Source organism: Ceratotherium simum, chromosome 34 (genome assembly GCF_057802395.1).
Source record: "Ceratotherium simum simum isolate JZ-2026a chromosome 34, ASM5780239v1, whole genome shotgun sequence".
Classification (NCBI taxonomy): Eukaryota; Metazoa; Chordata; class Mammalia; order Perissodactyla; family Rhinocerotidae; genus Ceratotherium; species Ceratotherium simum.
This window is the reverse complement of record NC_141933.1, coordinates 17,514,525-17,538,612: the sequence shown is the minus strand read 5'-3', so window position 1 is coordinate 17,538,612 and position 24,088 is coordinate 17,514,525. Positions and strand designations below refer to the sequence as shown.

General features: G+C 34.7%; 2 protein-coding genes and 1 pseudogene across 2 annotated transcripts in view; all 3 read right to left on the bottom strand.

The window, feature by feature from the left end:
- Positions 1-24,088, bottom strand: part of LOC101407136 (olfactory receptor 5AP2) — a 508,331-nt gene that overhangs the window by 473,821 nt on the left and 10,422 nt on the right. The gene's annotated exons all lie outside the window — the stretch shown is intronic.
- On the bottom strand, positions 6,702-7,675 carry LOC101392118 (olfactory receptor 5M3-like; annotated as a pseudogene).
- Positions 14,312-15,247, bottom strand: LOC101407189 (olfactory receptor 5M8). Its single transcript, XM_004437354.3, has one exon. It carries the CDS (start codon positions 15,245-15,247, stop codon positions 14,312-14,314), a length of 936 nt encoding a protein of 311 aa, XP_004437411.2.

Here is a 24,088-nt window from a genome sequence, read left to right as displayed (position 1 = left end):
AAAATATATACAGAAACTTCCCATATTGTATCATCCTGTATTTCAAATTAAATTACCAATAAATGTAGATTTTTTCCCCCAGACCGGGCATGAGGTAATATTAAGTATTCTAGTTGAAGAATTCTGTGTCTATTGTCAGACCTTGGTTGAATTCCAGCTCCATGCCTCAATTTATGAACCTGGGCAGGTTATATTCTTGTTTTGTTTTTTAATTTCTCTATACCTTAATATCATATCACAGTAATGAGTATGACGGTAATAAGAGTATTAATTGCACTCTGTGTATGTGAGTATGAAAAGAGATATTACACATTAACCATAATAAATATACAAAGCACAATTATTATTAAACGCACTCCTGGAAATTGTAGCTTGCATGAATAGTTTATAATAATCAAATCAAATCTCTACAGAAAATTTCTCTTTCTCTCTCTCTCTCCTTCACATACACAAACCACACCTACACACACCGATAGCATATTTGGAATAATCAATGTTAATTACTGGTAAACAATAAAGAATATAAAAATAAAGTATAAGATGCAAACTTCATCTGACAGTTCTGGATAGATGCGTATTTATACCAACTCCAGAAGGAAGAGAAATATACCCGGTAAGGATGCAGAATTGAAAACTGAATGCTATAAAAGAGATGGTGAACAACGTATACCAGGCAAAAGAGAACCTGGAAGTCCACAAGGGAAGTTTCCCTTAAATGACTGACTTACAAAAAAATAAACAATTAAGAAGCTTCCCCTAGACACAGCCCTGGGGACTGTATGTCTCTAGAGAAAGAGTCGACTGTTGAGTTTTGTTTTTATAATAACAGATTTGCACAATTTTTCTCCAAACTCAAGTTATTTTGAATGTGTTCTGGGATCAAATAACAAAATTTGCTTTGGGTTTGCATCACAATCAGCTTGGTGATGGTGTTCCTCAACATGCATAAGCCAATCCTGTGTTCTGTACTTCACCGTTTGTGCCGCTTGGCTTTTCCAGTGAAAGATGAAAGAAATATTATTCCCTAGAACTAAAATTATAGTATATCAAAGAAAGAATTCACTCACCTATTTTATAAATAAAAACTCCCTCACTCTGTAAAGAAGGAAAACTAGAAGCTTAATTATAGTGACAACAAAGCGTTTATTGAAGTTATCACATGCCAGACACTATGCTAATTTAATTTAATTCTCATAACTACATCCTGAGGTAATTATTACTCTTATTTTATAAACAAGAAAGTTAGAGTCTTAGAGAGGTTCAGTCACTTGCTCAAGGTGAAACGTTCAATGAGTCAGTGAGTAGTTCCCTGATTCCAGAGTTTGTACTGGAAATCTTCTCATCCTATTGCCCAAAAGTAAGTATTAACAGGGTCAACCAAAAATCTCAATTCCTGACACAAAAGGAGTCTCATTTGCACTATATGATTGGTGTACATGACATATTTTTATCACGATCTTTATGGACTTGAAGGAACAAAAATACGTTCTTTGTGTAACCAAAAAATTGCCTGTAATTTCAGCAGTATATGCATTTGATCACTTTAATTGAGTGGCCTGGCAATATATGTCCACCTCTCAAATTTATACCTCTTCTGGCCTGAGCACCGCACTGTACTCACCTGGCCCCCCTTTCAGGTCCTACAACAAGAGTTTATTGCTGCTTATTAAATCCTATGGAAGAAATTGCTAGTTTTTCCCCAAATCCATTCTTCTTCCACTACAATGAAATTTTTATGAGAAGGCCCTCAACTGCCTTGCTCTTATAATCATACTGCTCTTTTTTTTTTTTCGTAAAGAAATGGTGGTTTATTTTTTTTATTTTTTGTTTTTTTATAATGATGCTCTTACCTAAAATGATGCTGAGCACACGGTAGATGTTCAAGAAATACTTTTTGAATAAAGAAAATGGTTAAATGATCATGTTTTCAAAAGATGAACTACACAGGTAGGAGAGGCACATATCTAAGTATCACTTTGGTGCTTCTCAGAATACGGTGAGACCCTCCGGATTTATAATAAAACCATACATTGGAATTGAAGAGTATTGATTAAGCATGTATAAGTTAGAGTTCTGTGTGACTCCTGAGGGAATAACTGCTACCTAGGACTAAGAGTTTACTATCTTCAGAAGTCCTGGACCCAGTGTCTTAAACAGTAACTTATAGTTCCCCGAACCCAGAATTTATTTCAAGTGCTAATTAATTAATTTTATCCCCTCAAATGTTGTGTTAGGTTTAATTTTTAAGGCCAACCTCAACAAGACACTAAACAGCCTCGTGTAATTTCTCTGAGTTTTAAGTTACAAATGTGGTCCTCAGCATAAGAAGCTGTGAACAACCGTTGAATACTTGCCAAAACGCCTATTGGCAAAGCACAAAAGAGCCATGATAATACCTAAAACATATGAATGAGTACAACGTTTTTTAAAACAACAAAGAATACATCTTTTAGTAATATTAAATTATTAAAACAATAATTTATAAACTAAAATATGCACTTACATAATTCTTAGATCTAAAGAGAAAACAAAACTAAAACTAAATTTAAAACACAACCTAATAGGAATTATACATTTCAAATATATAGTTCAAATCGGAAATATAATCTCAAATAGTTATCATTGCTAAATAAGAAAAATGCAAAGTGATCAAAAATTTAACTGCAAATGTTAAAAAAATAAATAGAAAGACAATAAGAAAATGAGAGTCATAAGCATAAAAGAAGAAATTAACAACAGAAAACAGTAGGGTTGGTTACAAAAAATCAAATACATAGTTATTGAGGATCTGGGGTTGGGGCATTTACACATACGGACAAATGACTAGTTAGTATAATCAAAAAAAGAGAAAGTCTGAAAATATAATATGAATTTTGTTTCTGATATGTGAAATTTATAAACAGGCATTCCAGATCATGGTAGGGGGTTCTGTTTCATGCTGTCATTCAGGGTCCCAAGCTGTCAGGTCCTCTCCCCTTAACAACGTGTAGTTTACAAAGTCACCCTGAGCATCTATATCCAGTTGTCAGTTGTTGGAGAAAGGATATGGATGCCATCTATAATTTTTAAACACCTCAGTCTAGAAGTTTCACATATAAATTATACTTACATTCAATTGATGAGAACTATTCACATTGTAGTACCTAGATACAAGAGTGATGGGAATTTGTGGTGGATTACCACTTCAAACCGAAACACTAACTTACAGAGCACGAGATCTATGTTGAAAATATTTCCAGAATCTGAGGACCTCTCACCACACTTCCTGCTGTACACAGGCCCTAGCAACTATCTCTCTTGCCTAAGTTATATAATTTTCTCCCACCCTAGTGCCTCTACACGCCATTCTAAGTTCAAAAACTGAAGTGGTCCTTTGAAAACATGTCAATTCATATTGCTGCTTAGCTTAGAACCTTCCCACAGCTTCCCATTTTTCTCAGAGTAAAAGCCTTCCAATGGCTCACAGGATCTTAAATAATTGGCCACTCATGCCCTATTACGCCTCTGATCTCATATTCCATCAATTTTCTCGTTGCCCAGGGCTCCAGCCACAAGGGTTTCTAATCTGTACTTGACACACTCCTGGAGTGCTTGCCTTGTAAGGCCCTGTCACCCGCTCGTCCGTCTGCCTAGAGCACTGTCCCTCAAGCACCTGCATGGCTAATCTCTAAACCAGCTTCATGAGTTGTTTGCTCAACTATCACCCTCTCAATAAAATCTACCCTCACTCTCATGCCTAAGCCGGAGATACTCCTTTGCTCTATCCTACAATAGTTTTTTTTTTCCAGATATTGCATAGGATCGCTAAATACCATATGATTCACATATGTATTATAATAATTGTTTATGAAAATCTCACACCAGCGGAATATAAGCCTCATGAAATCACGGACTTTTTTCCATTCATTAGTAACAAATGCCTAAAACTGTGCCTGGTACATAATAGGCACTCAGCAAATACTTGTTAGATGAATGAGTGAATTAATTAATTAAACAAATGATTAGAATGCTGAGAAATAGGCCAAAAGAAATATAAACAAGTTTATGTATTATATTATTGGCCTTTTAAAATTAGTGGGGACAGATATATTATTAAGTAAATAACGAAAGTTAATGTTTTGTGAAAATTAATGTTAAATTCTTTCTTCAGACACCACACAAAAATAAATTCTAAGTGATTTAAACTAAGTATAAATATTTTAAGTATGTACACATTACATGAACGTTTATATGAATGGTTATGCTGCCTCTTCATATTAGCTAAAATAACACTGGTGGCCATAACAATCTCTGGAACCTTGTTGGCTCAGCTCAGTAGACGTTTGTTTCTTACTCACATACCAGGCAAATGCAGATGTTGATCTGAGACCTTCGTTATAGGGATTCAACGAGCCAAACTTTTTCCTATGACTCCACACCATCCCCTGGGGCCTCACAGACTTTTGTTTGCAACTGTTGCACAGACCAAAAAATAAAAGATAACATAGACAGTGAACCAAGGAGAATTTCAAGGCCAGGCTTAGAAGTGGTATGTGACACTTTCACTCATATGTTCTTAGAGAGACCTCAGACACTTGGCCACAGAAACTGCAAAGGAATCTGAGAAACATAACTAGTTTTTCATTTTACTTTGGTTAATAAAAGAGAAGAGAGGATTGGATTTGAGGACAACATAACATACTACCTTACGTTCAGAAAAGGATCTTTTCCTAATAACGCTAATGAAGAAACTAACAAGACAGAGTATAGTCGATCTGACTACACAATCTTTTAAAATATAAACATGTTGAAAAACACCATAAGCTACATTAGAAGACAAACAGCAAGCTTTAAACATAAGATATGGCATATATAACAGATACTCGGCACATCGATGTAATTAACACGTATATATTAAGCTCCTACTACGTGTAGAGTTTATGACACTGAGGTTAAAGTGATGATCAAGACAGAAATGATTTCTTCTCTCATGGAACTTAATGTACAGTGAAATAACATTAAAATAAACAATTCTTAGAAAAATAGTTCCTTCATTGCAAAAAAATATGAATTCCCCAAAAGAAAAACAGATGAAACAAAACAAACAAAACATGAATTAGAATAATTAAAATGTCCAAAGAATATATTGTAGTGTTTGACTTCACTAGTACTCAAGCATATTTAAAAGTATAAAATGAAGAAATTTTCTGCCTTTCAAGTCAACTAAGTTTTATAATCTGTGGTCAGGATATAGCTAAATAGAGAAAGGAGTTCTGTCGTCAGTGAAGTAGGCAGTCTGGAGTTATAAACTTAAATGTAGTGGAAGGGGAAATATTGTAGTACAATAAGAAAGGATATAATATTATCATAAATCATATTATAAGTGATATACTCATGTTGGTTATTTTACATTTACAACTAGTTTAGTCCTGAGGGAAATTCCTAAATAGGAACTCCTGGAAAGTACTGATCAAGCTGATTGTGCTGAAACACACACGAACACACACATGCCTACACACAGACACATACACATAAATATACATACACAGACACATGTATACATGTGTAACATATATACCTGCATATATGAATATATAAGGCATGCATAATTTTGCTTTCTTTGTGAAAACTCCAGCCTCATTTCTAAAATGTCCTCGTGTAATATTGGTAAATAAAAGAAAAGAAGAAGACTTGAATCCTGGCAATCACAGATTTTGTGCATTCACAATCAAACTCAGCTCTTTGTGTCGTGAAACTTTTCTTGTCTTTCAAATAAAATTACTTTGATACTGAGGGAGCAATACTGTAAAAAACCAAAGGATAGGACATCTGTTATATATCAATGATGATATGTTAAAGTCAGATAGGACACGTATGACAAGTTACAAATGCATATGCTAGAACTACTAAGAGTTCAGCTAGTTTCTACTACAACCAAACCTGAAAAATACTTTAAAAAAGCATAAAGAAAAAAAAAAAAACAAAGAGTAAATAAAGCTCTATATGTTCCTCTAATCATCTTGAGATAACTTGTTGAAATACATTTATGGAAACACTCTAAATTCCAAAGCACCAATGAGATTGTGTTATCACTTTCTGATAGTCATTATAAGGTAATACATAAATAGAATCTTCAATGGATACAATGAGATATTAAGTATGTTAACATATAAATGCAGTTTATTTAATTAATTAGTGTACCTTTGAAAATGTAAGCTCATCTAGTATACAGTTATAGCAATTAACATTGCTTAAATAGACTTTATCACTTATTCTACATAAAATATTCCATTTTCAGAGGTGTCTCCAATTATAACAATTATTTATGGTGAAATCATATTCAATTTAAGCATTTTAAAATAGCATATAATCTTGAACCAACATCAATTCTGGATGAAAGAAAAGACCATTACAGTTCTTTTAAAATTGGAATTGAAAGAATGGACATGTGAAATATTGAGGAGCCATGAAAAAACTTTCCCAGTTACAAAATAACTTACTAAATTTGACGTTGTGTGGAAAGGAAGAGAGGAGATGATATTGTCAACATGTTTTCCTCATGTCAGATTTCATAGACCCAGAGGGTCTTGTTTACAATATACTTCCCTTATCTTTAATACAATTATTTCATTTTCAATTTTAGGTTTTCTTTGTCTATTCATTGAAAACATAAATAACAAATTTCGTCAAATTATTCAAAAAAATGTTAATTTTCACCCCTTCTATTGAACTATGGGTCTCATAGAACATTGTAAGTTACTATTATTTTTAGTCAAAAATGTTCTACTGATTGCTTTGCTCATGGCCTCCTTTATATCTTTGTTCCTGAGACTGTAGATCATGAGATTCAGCATAGGAATTACTGTGGTGTAGAACACAGCCACCATTCTTCCCTGTTCCACAGACTCTTCAGTTGGACTTCTGTGATACATGAAGAAGAGAGTTCCATAAAATATGGTAACAGCTGTCGAATGGGATCCACATGTGGAGAAGGCTTTCTTTCTTCCTTCTGCTGAGCACATTCTTAGGATAGCAATAAGGATAAATATGTAGGAGATGATAATGACTAATAAAGAATAAGAGAAGTTGAGACCTGCCAATGTGCACATGGTGTATTCTTTAATGAAGTTTCCTGCACTGGCCATTTTGATAAGAGCTGGGTCTGCACAGTAGAAATGGTTGATCTCAGTGATCCCACAGAAGTACAAACCATGGGTCCACAATGTGGAGATCAAACTAATAAGGAAGCCATATATGTAAGGGAAAGAGATCAATCGCATACAGACAGTCCATGACATTCTGCTGCCATAGAGCAGAGGGTTGCCAATCGGCATATATCTACCAAAGGCCATCACAGCAAGTATGAAGACTTCCACGTGGACAAAGGCAATGAAGAAAAAACACTGCACTATACAACAAGAGTAGGAAAGAGTTTTGGTCTCAGATGTAAAATTTTCCAACATCTTAAGAATGGCATTAGAGGAGAACCACATATCTGCAAAGACAAGTGACTGAGGAAAAAATACATGGAGCTGTTGAGCTGGGGACTGATCCTGATTAATATGATCATACCAATGTTCCCAATCAGGGTGAAAATTTAGACCAGTAAGAAAACCACAAAGAAGAGGAGTTGTAATTCAGGCTGACTGGTTAATCCTAAAAGAATAAATTTTGTTACATGAGTAAAATTGGGCATTTTCTTAAATCTGATCCAGGTAGAGATGCATTTTTCCTAATAAAATAAATAGAAATCAGAAAATACACATACCAAATATAACCATTCTTCATTTATATTATCTTTTACTAAGACATTCAATTTCAATTCTTCTGCTGTTTTTCTTTTTATCTCTCCTCTATTTTTTTTCACATATCCTTTCTTAGCAGTATTTCTTTCTCTTACACAAGTATACATACATGAGATATTTTCTACAGAGAAAGTGTTAAAATACTATAAAATTACAGAAGTATAGGGCCAGAACTTATTGTGTCTGGTTTTACTTGTCTACAAACAAAACTTTCAGAGGGAGAATTTTTGTTCTTGCTAGCTTCCAAAAAATAAAAACTTTTCCTACTGGCCCCAACTTTTAGAATGTGCATATATTTTATATATTCACTAGACTTGTAGAATTTAGAAGGTATATAATATATTAGAAGTTTAATCAAAGCCACAAAGACATGCTATTCCGTAATCAGAAAGTTAAATAGTACCTCCGTTTTTAATCTTTCAAATTTAATTTAAGATGTTTATTATAAAAATAACTTAATAAAACTGTCTAAAAAGCTTTAACATAAACCAATCATCCTTATCAGAAAAAAAGAAGGAAAAGACTTCTTAAAGCATCACATTGATTTACAAATTTTTTTAATCAACCTAAAAAAGAATCAAATTCTTGTCCACATTGCAAACAAGTCTAATAAGATAAACTCAGGCATCAGCTCCTCGCTTTAGAATCTTAGCCTCACTTGGGTTTGAAGCATTAACAAATTCTATGGCAGTCTCTTACTTCCTTTCTTTGTGCCTTAGAACTTTGAATAAAATAAGAGCAATAGAATGCTGAGTTGAATGTCTCTATTATTCTTCTACCACTTTGTAAAACCTTGTAAGCCAGGTGTTCATTTATGTATACACGCTTATAACAAGTAATTATTGGACATCTTTCAAGTTCCAGACATGGTGCTGGATGCTAGGAGCAAGACTGGGCAAGATAGAGGCGATAGGTTCAGTTAGGTGAGTGACCAAGTTCAGAAAATTTAACTCTGTGACCGTGGCCCAGAAACGGAAGAACCAGGAGAGGAATCAGATATTATAGTTCCCAGGTTATTGTTCTTCTGCAGCATGCTACTTTCCCAGGAAAGGCCATCACTTCCCCTCAGTTGAATGGACTGCTTGGGAAAAGATAATAACTGTTGTCAAAAATGCTAAGATTCAATTTATCTAATATTATCACCTCCCTATTCTGGACCATTGCACAGTAGACTACCGGAAAGTATAAATATGAATAAAATAAGATCTCGAGCTAGAGTTTTTTTTGAAGTACAGACGATAGGGATGGACTCTCCAGTCCAAGATCCAGAGTATAGGCCTGACTTAGTCTCTAAGGAGTTTTTCAGTTTTGCTCAGGTCTCACTGGTCATGGGCACATGTCATTTTTTAGTAGAAACCATTATCACTAACCATATTTTAATTCTAGAATTGTGGCACTATGTCAAACAGAGAAAGCTAATATAAAGATAGAGCTGATGGGAGATCTGTCAGACTGCTGCTAAGAATCAAGAAACACTCACAGCAAACATTTAGATGCAGCCAGGATTTGTGATGATGAGTCGAGTGACTACATATGGAACCTGGCAAAACAAAGATGAGACTCTTCTTCATTAACTTGTTGTTGTAAGGTCGTTGACCCAGTTTAGTTTCTTTGATTATCATCAGACTGACTCATATTTCAAGTTCTTTTGTTGAAAAAAGAAAGAAACAGATCATATTCTGAAAAATAAAGTCTCCCTGGACTACAAGTATGGCTTATGAATAACAAGGTACTAGACAGAAACAAGCTTTGGAGAAGAATCCAGAATCTTATATATAAGAGAACCATAAAGGGCTTAGAGAACTTCTAGTCCAAAACACCTTAGCTACATGTACTGAAGCTAACTTTTCCATATGCTTAATGGTCACAAGGAAAAGTCTGTTTGCAAAAAACAACTTTACTTCTTAGAGGTCAGAGAAGATTTAAAGCATTAATAAACCTCTTGGATCTAACTTTCCAATTTGAATTATTCTTATGGAAATTGGTGCTGGTAGACCCCAAGACATTAGGGAAATGAAAAAAACAAATGAATATTATTTGAAATTAATTACAGTGAAACATCTCCTGGAGATCTATACTATGGGATTCTACCAGAGTGATTCAAAAAACACTGGTAAGATCATAAAAGAGAAAAACAGCTGAGTAAACACCCTACAGATTTTCTCTCATTGAAGATGCATCGTCTGTGCAAATTCCTCTTAAAAATACCTATTTAAACATATTGATATCTAAAAAGTATGCAATTTAATGAAGAGAATACATAAATTACTAGATGTCAAAAACTAATATACAAATACATTTCTTCTCTTACCTGTGAAAATAAGAGTGTCTTCTTAATGACCCTAAAGTTCAAATTCTGGCCAGTGCTGTAGGATTTATACTCGAGTTATCGACATCAGCATTTATCTCAGGAGAATCCCCAAGTGTTTCAAGGAGAAGCAATTAGAGCAATTAGACATGGCATCCCAGTGGAGAACATCCTCAGAGGGAGAAATACTAATGGGTAACACTATACTTTCTCATATCAGGATATTTTTTAATTTATATTTTACACTTCACTAGATTTCAAACCAATTGTCTGCAATGTGTACTAGGGCCATAGTTTAGACAGGATTAAAGGCCAATTTTAAAATACTCTGGGGCACAACTTCTCCTGAAACTAAATTCAGGTAACTGTCTTCATCATGTCAAGATCTCTAACATATTTCCTACATTGTTTGTCCTTTAAAAAATTCACACAAAATATGTGCTAATTGCAAACTTAACACTGTTTAATCTTCAGAAAATGAATATGATAAATATATCCTTGCCCTAAAGGAGTTTACACATTGACCAGATGCTTAAGATACGTAAATAAATAATACTAGGTATAAATGATTAATTTCCAAGAGAAAAGCACATAGAATGTGGCAGGTAGAAGAGACTGATTACTACCGGTGACAACAACAATGCCTGACATAGACAATAATCAACAATTGTATGTTAAATATATGAATGACTAAATCATGTATTTAAATTATTGTTTCTATCATGTCTCTCATGTTTGGAAAAGTTTTCTAAAAATGAGTCTAAAATTACACTCAGAGCACATTTGCCTGAAAATGTAATTGAGGAAAAGGTAGCTTACAAATAATATTTGATATTCAAAATAATCCCCTGGGATGAGTCTTACTAATCATATTTTGCTGTTGAATAAACTGATCCTGAGAGGTAACTTCTCTAAGCTTACCCAACTGAAAAATAAACAATAAAACTGAGATTCAGACCCAGGTCTGAGTAACTCCAAAACCCGTCTTTTTCCCACTGCACCGTTGTGTCTCAATATGAAGAGATTTTTTTTTCAGTAGACAAGGAGCTGAAGAGAATATTTTAACTCATAGCAGACAATTTAAATTCAGATGGCATGAGTCTCAGGATGGCAATTAAAAAACAATGCACAAAATTGTTATTCACCCTACATAAAGGAATTTATGAATTTCTGCCCTGAGTTGGCAGTCAAGGCTTTCTTGGTGAGCCCAGAGGCATAAAGAGCTTAAAAAGAGTGTATTCTTTTCCAGGATTGGAACTTTACTGGACTCAGTAAATGCCTGTTCAGTGATTTCCACCAAACATTTCCCCTGCCTGAGCAGCAGTGGAGACCCTTCTGCCTGTAAATTGTTTCCTGAATGCAATGTATAATTATGAAGGGATCTCAAGGAAGATGCGTTGTTACAAAGATCACTCAGGACTGGTTCCCTTAAATCCTTTCACTATGGTTCAGCACTCACTTTTACCTGCTTCTATTCAATGAAAATGGACTTGTAATGTGTGATCCTTCCTGTCTGGTGCCAATAAAGTTATAATCTCTAATTCCTGATCAGAAAGAATTCCTCTTTATGGGTTTGTAGCAGGCCACTTATGGTAAAGAGCTTCAATATGATTTCACTAAACCAAAGTAATCATCTATTGTTCTGCCTCGATTACATGTTAGGAGTGGAGAAGTGAGATTCACGGAGAAAAATCTATAATTGGCCCTAGATAAAGGCAGAGGCAGAAAGAGGAAGGGATTGGTAAATTCTTACTTTTTCAAAAAACATGAGTTGAGCATCATCTCTTTATCAGACACGATGCAAAGGTGGTAAAGATGAGAGGAAATGGTCTCTTCTTTTAAGAACTTCCTGTAGTAGTGGAAGAAACAGATGTATATACATGTGACTATAGTACCATATTATAAGTGCAATGATAGACTTGTAAAGTCATGGATAAGCCATAACGTGGTACCTACACAGCCTGAGGCATAGGGAAGTCTTGCTGGAAGAGGTAATGCTTCACCTAAGTCTTAAATTATAAAGGTAAAGAAAACTGTAGAGGGAACTTGTAGAGGAGTCGGACAGTAGAAAAGTCCATTAAGTGTTTGGTAAAATTATCTTTGCTCAGTAAAAAGAACAATAATTTTTTTTTTTTTTAAATTGATCAACCCATTTAAAACTCCTCATTCTGTCTAACTTGATGGAATATTGGCCACATATCCAGTGACGGCAAATTAAATGAGACATGAAAGCAAAGTGTTGCAGTCCGTTTGCCCTGTCAACTATGGGAAACTGCAGCACCATCTGATAAATAAAGGAGCCACTTTCGTGGCATAAACTCTTCCTACTGTTGCTCCCGTTTGTTAAGCTCCAGCCACATGTCCTTTCTTTCTGCTTCTCTAACATGCCAGGCTTCATCCCCGAAACTTTGACTTGCTATTGATTCTCCTGATTACAGTTTCCAAAGCTGTGTCGTTTTCCTTCTTCTCATCATTTAGGTTTCAATTCAAATGTCACCTTCTCCAAGAGTCTTTTCCCATCCATTGAAGTTGACACATCAGCATGACCCTCACTTCTGATGCTGCCAAGTCATTGTCTTCCATGTTGCCTGGCTTTACCTTCTCTATGACACTTACCAATATCTGAAATATGATTATCTGTTTGTTTAGATGACTTGCTGTCTAACTTCCTCCCCTAAAATGTAATAAAGGACTTTTTTTATCTTGTTTATCACTGAATCTCCAGTTTGTAACATTTTGCCTATTAATCACATAAGTTCAATGAATGAAAAATTTTAAACTGATGGTACCAATTCTATCTCCAGAGCACAGCTCTGCAACAGACCTAGAGAGCAAGAAGGGTAGAATCCAACAGGAGGACAGAGGACCTCCAGGGAGAAAATGTGGGAAGTATAGATCATCTATCATTTTTTCTCTATAAGAGGTGCTTTATAGTTCTGTGGAAGTTTGAGGAAAAGTAGATACAAAAAGGAAAGCAAAAATAAGGATAACCATTAACTGTATGAAAATCAAATAATTGTGCAAGAAGAGAATTCCATTCACAGTAGTATTCATAGTGTCAGTAATTAGTATTAGTAATGCTCATAGTGTTACTCACGGTATTGTTCAGGTATTACTAATGATATATTCATAGTAATTTTAACAACAATTATCCATTCAAGAAAAAATTCAAATACGATCGTATTGTGAAGACAAGGAGAAAGAAGTGGTGGCTCTTGAGAAGGGATGCGGGGATCAGTGGAAGAATTTTAATACTTTATATTTAATAAAAAGATGCCAATCAATCATGTCCAAGATTGAAAAATCAATAAACAGACATATAAGCATATAGTTTAAAGTGAGTTAATTACCTGAGGAAATAATGACAATACATTATCTATGCAGAGATGGGGCAGGAGAGCCATGAGGCAGGAGATTACATAAGCCTTGTAAAATCCTTTGGCTTTTGAAACAATGTATACATTTAACATTGTAGTTTTAAATAGTACTCATAACGAATTTTAACTGAACATATGCATGTGTATAAAAACATAGAAAAAAGACCAAAAGAACATAAAATCTCAAATGTGATTTCTTTGAGAGTTGTGGTGTTTAATTTCTATATTATATGCATCCACATGTTTGAACTTGGTATAATTAAGGTTGTATCACTTAGAAGAGGCTACTTTCTGCCATGGAAACAAGCAACTCAACGTATTGTAGTATCTCATAAAACAAAGAGCATTTCTCATTCATTCTACATTTCTATTGTGAGATGGTGGAGGGCTCTGTGCCATCTCTCCTTACTCAAGCATCCGTGCTGAAATTTTAAATCTTGCCGTTCAGAGTGACAACAACAAAAAAGCTCACTGAAGGATTCTCTCACGAACAATTAAATGCTCAACTGAGAAATGACACATGAATCTAATCCACCTCATTTTCCAGAAATATCCACACACGTCCACCTAAACCAAGGGAGAAGTGCAATGCTATGATGTGTACAAAAGACAAATAAATTAACATGACTGGAAAACAAAATGAATGACAAGCACAAACATTTAACATTCATAATGAAAATTTTATTTTTCGTGTTTGGATTTTTAAAAAATCATTAAAGCTTTAAAAAAATGCAATGATCCCTGTTGGCATACTGTACTTTTCCTTTCACCATCACTTCTGTCCTGTAACTTAGGCAAAAAGTCTAGAAAATGTTTGGGGACCAAAAGAATAGTGATATCTTTTAAGAAAATAGTTTCTTCCTTAACAGCTCTCTGGTTAATGCCTCTTTCACATCTTTATTTCTAAGGCTATAAATCATGGGGTTCAACATGGGGATTACCGTGGTATAAAATACAGCAACCATTTTTCCCTGCTCCACAGATTCCTTTGAGGGGGATCTAAGATACATGAAGAAAAGAGTTGCATAGAAGATGGTGACAGCTGTCAAATGAGAGCCACAGGTAGAGAGTGCTTTGTGCCTGCCTTCTGTGGAACGAATCTTCAGAATAGCAGGAAAAATATACAAGTAGGAAATCAGGATGATGAGGAAAGAAAACGAAAGGTTACATCCAGCCACAACAAACATTGACATTTCTTTGTTGTGAGTATCAGAACAAGGCAGCTTAATCAGAGGTGGGTCAGCACAGTAGAAGTGATTAATTTCATTGGGGCCACAGAAGGCTAGATTGTAGGTCCACATGGTCTCCATCAGGCCGGTGAGTGCTCCATAAACGTAAGGCACCGTGATGAGGAATGTGCACACACCCTTGGACATTTTGCTGCCATAAAGCAGAGGGTTGCCAATGGCCATGTACTGATCAAAGGCCATCACATCCAGGATATAGACCTCCACGTGGACCAAGGCAATAAAAAAGTAACACTGCACCAGACAAGCAGCATAGGAAATGGTTTTCTTCTCTGATAAGAAAATCTCCAGCATCTTTGGAGTCACATTGGAAGAGAAACACAGATCCACAAAGGATAAGTGGCTCAGGAAAAAGTACATGGGTGTGTGAAGCCGGGCATTGACCTGGATGAGCACAATCATGCCAAGATTCCCTGCCACCGTGGCCACATAAATGGCCAGAAACAGCAGGAAGAGGGGAATCTGCAATTCCAGGTGACTGGTCAGTCCTAGGAGGATGAACTCAGTCACTGAGGTGAAGTTTCTCCTCATTTTTCCTTCAGTGAAAAATGAGGACTTTGGATCAGTAATTTTTTAAAAAGACAAAAAATTCATATTTTCTTCGGGCATCATTTTGGGATTTTTTTTTCCTGTGCTTTTTTTCTTTCCTTTTCTGTAATGCTTTTGTCCCAGGAGACACTAACGGTAGTTTAATTTTAAACAGGATGTAATCTATGCAGAAATAGAAGTACAATGATGTACACCTGAAATTTTTAAAATGTTACAAACCAATGTTACTGCAATAAACAAAAAATTAAAAAAAAATAATAATAAAATAAAATAAAAAAAAAAACAAGATCTAATTAAATGTTCCCAAACACACTCAGACTGGCTCTGGGTCTTAGTCACTAGTCAGCTTCAAGTCTTTTTCTTTGCTAATTGCAGTCCTATTTCTCCTTGTCTATTTCTCTTTTTGGTTTCTGTCATTACATTTCTTACCCATGTCCATTTCTACTTTGTCTATTTTCCACATTTTTCTTAATCTTACTTTATTATTTTCATTTCAGAGTTTGCCCTCAGTGCCAATAAACAAATACTCACCACTTATCTAAATGAATTTACCATATAACTTAATTAGAAGTTGAGAACTTGTACCAGAATCTCTTTTCCTGATAACAATTATTTCTTCCAGGCCATACCAGATAAAATCCCTTAGGTTCTTTGGAAAAGGGTGCTAATTGATAATTTAAAAGATGTATGTTAATTCATTCTTTGGAAGACATAAAATGTCAGCACTTCCTATTTTAGAATGACTAGATGCTATTTTGGGGAAAAAATGGAAGAAAAGAGAAATTTTTGAAAAGTTGAACAATTGCAAATGTTTTATCATGAATGGGAACCAATCAAGTGTACAGGAAAGCTTTCAAAGAGTCTTCTAACATTTTTCCTGTTAATTCAATAAATTTAGGAAAAGCTAATTTTTCAGTCCATCAGACCTGAATTAGACCACAGAAATGACATAGTCCAGCATCTTCATCTACAGTTGTGAAAATAGATTGAAGAGCAAAGTGGTGGCACAGAGCCACAGACTGGATTTGGGAGAGCCTGAGCTAGAAGCAGTGCCTCCCTCATATCCACATTAGTGCTTGCTCCTTGAAACCAGTTGGTCTTTATGAGATAGCACTTAAAAAAACAAAGCAAAGCCAAAATAAAAATAATAAACAACCAAAACCATTTCTTTTCATTGTTTATTATCAAACTAGATTTGCTACAACCAAACACTAGATTCTCGCTGAGAGAATGCGACAAGAGAGAGAGTGCAGTTTTTATCTGTCCCTTTACAGCATAAGCTTGTCCTCCTCTTCCACTTTTCTGCCTCCCCCTGGATGTAACATGGATGCAGTGCTGAGCCATCCTGGGTCATATGGATGTGATGACAGAAAAATTAGAGTCAGTAAGTTAAAATTCCTACAATTGTGGCAGTGCTGAACTGACATACCAGATCAAAATATTACATAAATGAGAATTGGACTTCTGATTTGTTTAACCATTATTTTGTTTTGCTCTTGCAGAAATTGAAATTCTCATCCAACTAATAAAAACCTATAATATCAGTGCTCAAAAAAAAGATCAGTGCTCAGGATTACTATTACATAAGATAAAATTGTATCAAGTGATAATTATTAGTTAGAATTTAATTAATCCCTCAGAAATCCTCAGAAATTATGCCCAAGCATCATGTTATGACTTTAAAATTGTTATGGTAATAGTTAGATAACCCTGATGTCAGCCTCTTGAGACCTTTTAAAATTGCCTTAAACCTCCTTTCCATTCATTCCATGCCATTTAGAAATCCAAAATGTGACCAAATACACACACATACATTGCAATTCTATGGAATGCAGGTAAAAGACAGTATTTGTTTCAAAAAGAATTTAAAAAAAATGAAATTTAAATATTAAACAGATTCATTCTTTAAGTTCCCCTCCTGCAGCCTAATCACAAAGGATTTTTCCACTGTCTATTCTACAGTCCTTAATATCTAGCTTAATAACACATCTCTCGTTTCTGTTATTTCTAGCCCCCTCCTATTTCTCACCTCTATCTCTTCTTCCTTGGAGTGACTTTCAGAATTCCGTTTTTTCCTCCCCATCTTATTCTGAGAAGCTCACCTTTTGCTTCCATGTGTGTGCATGTATTTTCAGGTGGGTTGGGTGTCTCACTATCTTCTTTTTATCTCCTATTGGAGAACGCTGAAACATCATGGTGTGCCCATCTATGTTTCCATGCCCTAGTCTTACATCTTGCCTTCCTTAAAAATGTTCTACCAAGGTATCTTTGTGCTTTCCAAAATTTTAATTTTGTGCTAAAATGTTTCTAGTATCCTTAATACTGATATTCATCTCACAAAATCAACTCATAGGTTTGGAACAGGCCAGACAGGATTTGAAAAATTGCAACTGTGTTACATATTATCTCTACAATTGTAGACAACTTAACCTTTTTGAGCCTCAGTGTTCTCCTCTTGAAAATGTTGTCTGGTTTTCTGTGAGGATTTTAGAAGTTATAATGTATGTAAATATTTGACCATGTGTGAGGCATGTAAAACTATCACAAGAAATTTTCAGTTTCTACATTCTTTGTTTAATGTTTAGAAGAAATAAAAATTCCCAAATTACGAGCATTGGTACTTTTCATACAATGAACCCTAATCCTTTCTATGTAGTCATTTAACTATATCCAACTATGCACTTACTCCTATCAAATAAGAAATCAGATTCCAAGTATAACTAGTAATACTTTGGCTAGTTACTAACACACACAAAATAGACAACCCTACCTATAAAGAAGTAGAAAAACCAATGGGCCTTCAAAAATAAGTGAGGGAAGTTGTTGCCTTTGTTTATAAAGTTGATTCCTTTTCCCTATGGCATTTTTAAAAAAATGTCAAGACTAAGCAATCAGTTCTGCCAATTAAAAGTTCCTTGGAGATAGCTCAGGGGCTTTTAACTTGGAAGTTAGGAATGGCTTAAACATCTCTTCTGCATTTTCTTCTTCATCTCTTTTGGTAGTCACCTTGCCTACTGCTCACCCTGCATTGCTGGGCACCATTCTCCCTCACTACATCCATTATTCAGCAGAGCTGAATGAGCTGCATTCAAAAGAAAGTAAGTTACTCATTCATTTCATTGGCCACTCGTGCAGCAAGAGCATATTCTACCACATGGTATCATTGCAGTGATCTCACATTCATTAGAAAAAAACGGATATTTTTAGGCGTTTTGTTTTTTTTACTTCTTTCATATTGTTTTGTCTTTGTTTTAGAAAGTCCAAGGGAAAATGAAAGCAGTTGAAGAAATCTATATTATTTACTTTTACTTACTATTATTTAACGAATAGTAAAGTATTATTAGTTTTCCTTAAATAGTAAAGTATAATTTATTGTAAAGTATTATTTAATGAAAGCAATTGAAGAAATCTATATTTTTTACTTTTACTTAACTATATTATTTACTTACTGTTATTCACACAATTTACTTTCCTAGGCCATGAAGTACTTTATATAGTTGTTGAATTTCTAGTGGTTTAGTGTTTTTAATATGTTTTATTAATAAAGTAACTAACTTTCATTAAAATCAACATATTTTCCACGTATAATTTTTTTAGAAACTCATAAAAAGAATCTTCGGTTAATATTATTAAACCCATTTTACAGTTGAAGGTACTGAGCCTTAGAGAGGATAATCAATTTTCTCAAATTCAAAGAGCTACTAAGTGACCTGGCTGAGATGAGAGAGCCGATTTGACTACGAATCTCTTTTCTTTAGCCACTGACATTCATGGATTTCCTTGTAGTTAGTTCATCTCATTTCATGAAATGGGTTAGACATGATCTCATTTTATGAATGGATTAAACATCCACTTCAATGAATCAAAAATGCCCATGCTTTCCAGATTCATGGAAGCAATTTCTAATAAATCCCTTATAACATTTGGTTAGAAAGAGAACTAAGTAAAGTGAGTTTAGTTCCACTGAGTAATTCTGTTGACACAGGCTAGTCCATTAGTTTTCAGCAAGTTACCCTCTTTCAGCTTCTTCATCTTTAAAATATATGAGTAGGTATATTCTAGGTCACTGCCAATTCAAATATTCTACCTTCTAATATCTTAATAAAGTTAAGAAAATCGAATACATATCTAGATAATGTGTTGGGGAGTTTAGGAGACACAACTTTTTCTTTCTCTTTTTGTTCTAAGAGCTTAATGGAACTCAGCTTCTGCTCAGCAATTTGGGAGATAAGAGTGATTTCTCAACATGCACTTTAGAACCTTGATAACAAGGAATTGGACAGCACAACACTAAATCTGCAAAGAAATAGGGCCCTGCAAAGGTAGTAAAGAAATGGAAACAGGGGCCGGCCCGGTGGCGCAAGCAGTTGGATACGCGCTCCACTGCGGTGGCCTGGAGTTCGTCGGTTCGGATCCCGGGCGTGCACATACGTACCGCTTGGCAGGCCATGCTGTGGCGGCAACCCATATAAAGCGGAGGAAGATGGGCATGGATGTTAGCCCAGGGCCAGTCTTTCTCAGGAAAAAAAGAGGAAGATTGGCAGATGTTAGCACACGGCTGATCTTCCTCAAAAAAAAAAAAAAATGGAAATAGACAAATAACCAATTTATACGGTTCTCCTAAAGCCAATCTCTAGATGGAAGTAAGAGCTAGTAATCTTGAAGAGGAATAAAAACGGGTTGGGAAGATGACTCTCATTTGCCAGATTGACAATTTTGGCCGTTCATGCAATCACTGTCTACCTTGGTTAAAAAAAGATCATTGTTCTTCATGGAACCCTTGTCTCTCAGGAGCATGCTGAATAATGGGGAGAAGTCATATGCCCTTCATGACACTACTCAGGTTAAAAATTGTTGATGGTTCCTATCCATATCAAATGAAGTCTAAATATGTTAGCAAAGCACTCCCTTCCCTCCTCATCTCATCCAGTTTACTATTTAGTCTCATCTTTTCTCACTTTCATATGCGTGATTGATGTCCCAGGCACAACCAAACTATTCTATTTTGATCAGTTGGTTCCCTCTCTAGGAAATGCTTTGCACCCTTCCTCTACCCTTTGAAATGCCACTCAACTTCCAAATACCAGCTCAACGGTCACCTCCTCTGGGAGAACTACTCTAAAATCCTTTGTCAGAATTAATTTCATCTTCATCTTTGCTCACAAAACAATTTTAAAAAATGCTTCAACTGTTTCTCTTGTCCTAGCAAGTCTTATAATGAAATAGTTGTAAAAGTTTCTCCCTAAATAAGCATTACTCTTCAAAGACAGTGGGATATATTTAATCATTTTTAAAACCTACAGTGCCTTGCCTTTGATAGACCTCAATAACTACGTGTTGAGTTTAGTTAAATTAACATATGACCGCAAACATATCAGTCGAGGTGTGAAGCAAGAGACAACTTGGCTTCAACATAGTCTTGCCCAGGTGAAACAGGTTTTCATTAAGGTCGTTAAACAGAGCAAGTTGTCTAGGAAAAATCTGTTCTATTAGAATAGGTCTCTCAACCTAAGATCCTCAGAATAAATAATGATTTTAAATATATTGCAATTTCCAAATCAATGGCTACTTTCATATAGGTTCTAATTTTCTAAGTTCATGCCTCAGAGCATCACATCGCTTCTAAAATGCTCTTTAAAACTCAGGAAAATTAATTCAACAATGAAACCACCTTTGGGCAGCTACTTGTGGAATGCGAGACAGATAGGATTTATAAACAGAGGAATCAAGGCTTACAAAGCCAAAGATTTGCAGTCAGTCACTTACCTAGCAATTATTCTTGACTCTTGATTGGACATTCTTTGAAAATTTACTTTACAAGATTTCATTCTGTTGTTTAAATAAAGAACCACCTTCCCTCATTAAAGATGAACAAAAAACGTAATATTTTAAGCATTCCATTATAAAAACACAATTATATATGACCCTCTCAAATTATTCATATTATGGTGATTCCTCATGCTTATGGATGAAAAAGAGATTTATGTAATAATTCAACTTTGGATTTCCTCATATTTTCAAAAATCATTTTCTTTCTCTTTCTATTTATTTGACAGTTCAAAAGAAAAGTCACAAACTTAAAGGAGAGATACTATTTTAATTTTGTTATTGATTCCTTCAAGGAGGTACCATTGCCTAGCCATAGTTAAAAGATAGGATTCAAAAGAAGAGATTTTCTTCTGGCTTACAAAATGTAAGTACATTCCAGAGGTTCAAAATCCAATTTTATTTGGTAGGAATAGCCACAAAGTGGTGACACACAATGGTGTTTCATGTTATCAGCTCTGGAGAAAACAACTGTGATGCTAAACAAGTCTATATGAAACCACCTATGTAGACAATGGCAGCCGTATAACTGTAGAACACCTTAGATCCAATATTGTAGTAACATGAAAAGTAGATGATCACGTGGATGTGATTGTTACAGACAGCAGCAGGGACAAAACATTGAGTTAACAGCAATGTAATCATGTTATATTGTTCAAATAAATTGGCCAAGGAAATGACCTTTTTAAATAAAAAGTTAAGCAGAACGTGTGAGATTGGCAGATTGGTGAGGCAATAGTTTAAGGGTGTGATCTGCAGAGTTAGGGTCAAACTTTCCACAAGAAAGAGAGTACAGATAACTAGAAACAAGACAAAGAACACCAACTGCAACACTGGATAACTGGTCAACCGCGGGAGGCTAAATGCCTTGTCTCTCATCTGATTTATCTTGAACATTTCCCGACAAATTCTTCTGTTTAAGGAAATAAAAACAGACCAATTACACATGAATAAATTATACACATTTAAGATTCTATCAATGTGTCTCACATGTTTTGTAATTCCCGTCACCTTATAAGACTAATGTTATAATTTCCAATTTGTAAAAGTTGTCTATATTTCTAGCTAGCTATCATCTATCCATTATCTATTTGTTTTGTTAAGGGAGTATAGACTATATACCAGGCTAAGCAATAGAGAAATAATTGCTTTCAAAAGCTATATCTGACCTTGTGGCATTTACACTACCATGGAGAACACAGCCATTAATTAAATAACCGAAACTATAACGGTATTACATCCAAAGAATGATAACAGAAAACTATGAGAAGGAACAGTCTCAAATAGTGAAGTAACTTTCTAGTTAATAATAACAGAGTTAACTTTTTTACTGAGTGAATATAGTGTATCAGGCACAATGCTAAGTACTGTATTGTATTAATCCATTGCTTCTACACAGCTTCTCTGTTAGACAGTATTATGTATCCATCTTGCAGAGGAGAGCTGAGGCAGAGAGAAGTTGAGCTACTTACTCAGTAAATCTGATTCCAGAGTTCACGCTCTTAACTATTAGTTTAGCTTATAAATGATGCAGTCAAGATCAGACTACAAAGTTCACTTTACCGAACAAGTTAAATTGTCTATGCATTATAAAATAGCATGTTTTCTTATGGTGGATTATATCATTCAGTGTGCATGCAGCTGTCAAATACCTTATCAACAACATTTTTAGAAGACAGAAAATGATAGTTTTATTCATTGCATAGCTTTTCCCTTCAACAAAGTATCATGGAAAAAGTACATTATAGTAGGAAAAAAAACAATAAACTTTGAAATCAGACAAATTTGAACCCCTCTTGTAAGCTCTGATTTTAAGTTAATAATTAATCTATGAGTCTCCGTTGCTCATCTTTAGTGCAGGGATTACAATACTGAAGTCACAGGATTGGTGTGCAGATTAACTGGAACAAGATACAGTAAAACAGTGCCTGAACTTTGTGAAGCATTATTTTTTCTTTCTCTTTCCTCCGTGTGTGCATGCGTGAGTGTGAGAGTCTAAACATTCTTCAGATATGCACTGCTCCCAAGAAAATACATGATATACGAATAAAAATGTTAGACTTATTGCATTACCATTCTCTAGAAAATGTCTTTATATTTTTTAAAATAGATCATGTTTCTTTAAAAAAAATACCAATTAGATTCATGATCTCTTACAGTTGGGAAGAAAAATAGAAAATATCTTCTCATAATTATTGTTCCTTAGGGAAGTGCAGTAAATATTCTCTATTTTCTCATAGATTCTTCCATCATCACATTGCTCAATTTGTTCAATAAATATAGAATCCAGCAGAATAAACTCTAGAAAGAGAAGAGCAAGGATTTAGAAGCCTGTTCTAAAATCCTTTATGAGAGACTTTATATAAGGGAATTCCTTAATTTTTGGTAAAAATCCAGGGTCTATTGAAATAATTCATGAGCACGTACTTATTCTATGTCCAGCACAGTGCAATATGAACTAAAAAATAGCCTGTCTGATGCGTAATTCCAGTCAGCCAGTCAATGCATGTAAGCACTTGGTGAAATTCCTTTTTTGTCTTAAACTTGTGTGCCTATGGCTGTAACTAGGGGCTCCATATTGCTAGATTCAGTCATAAATATCATTGACATGATGGGTCACTTGTATTTCTGAACAGTACTGTTGTCTTATAACTAATATGTTTCCTCAGAGTCATTAGTTTGTCCACTCAAAGACCTTGTCTAATATATGCAAAAATTGAGGCACATTGTTTACTTTCACAATGGAGATTCATTTATTTGTTTCTATGCTACAATCATTATTGAACATTTATTTGGTGCCCAGCTAGGCTGCAAAGATAGAGACATGGACCCTGAGATCAGAAAATTTGGAATAATAAAAGGACTGATTTTACATAACTGAACATGTGTGTATGCTTAAATAGTAATAGATCGCTAGGTATTTAAGTAGAATCTGACAAACTACTAATTAAATATTAAAAGTTACAAAAATAGTTGTTTCTTTATATGTGTTTTCAC

Excerpts from the sequence above, each read along its gene's own strand:
- LOC101407189 (XM_004437354.3), bottom strand. The coding sequence starts at position 15,247 with ATGAGGAGAAACTTCACCTCAGTGACTGAGTTCATCCTCCTAGGACTG.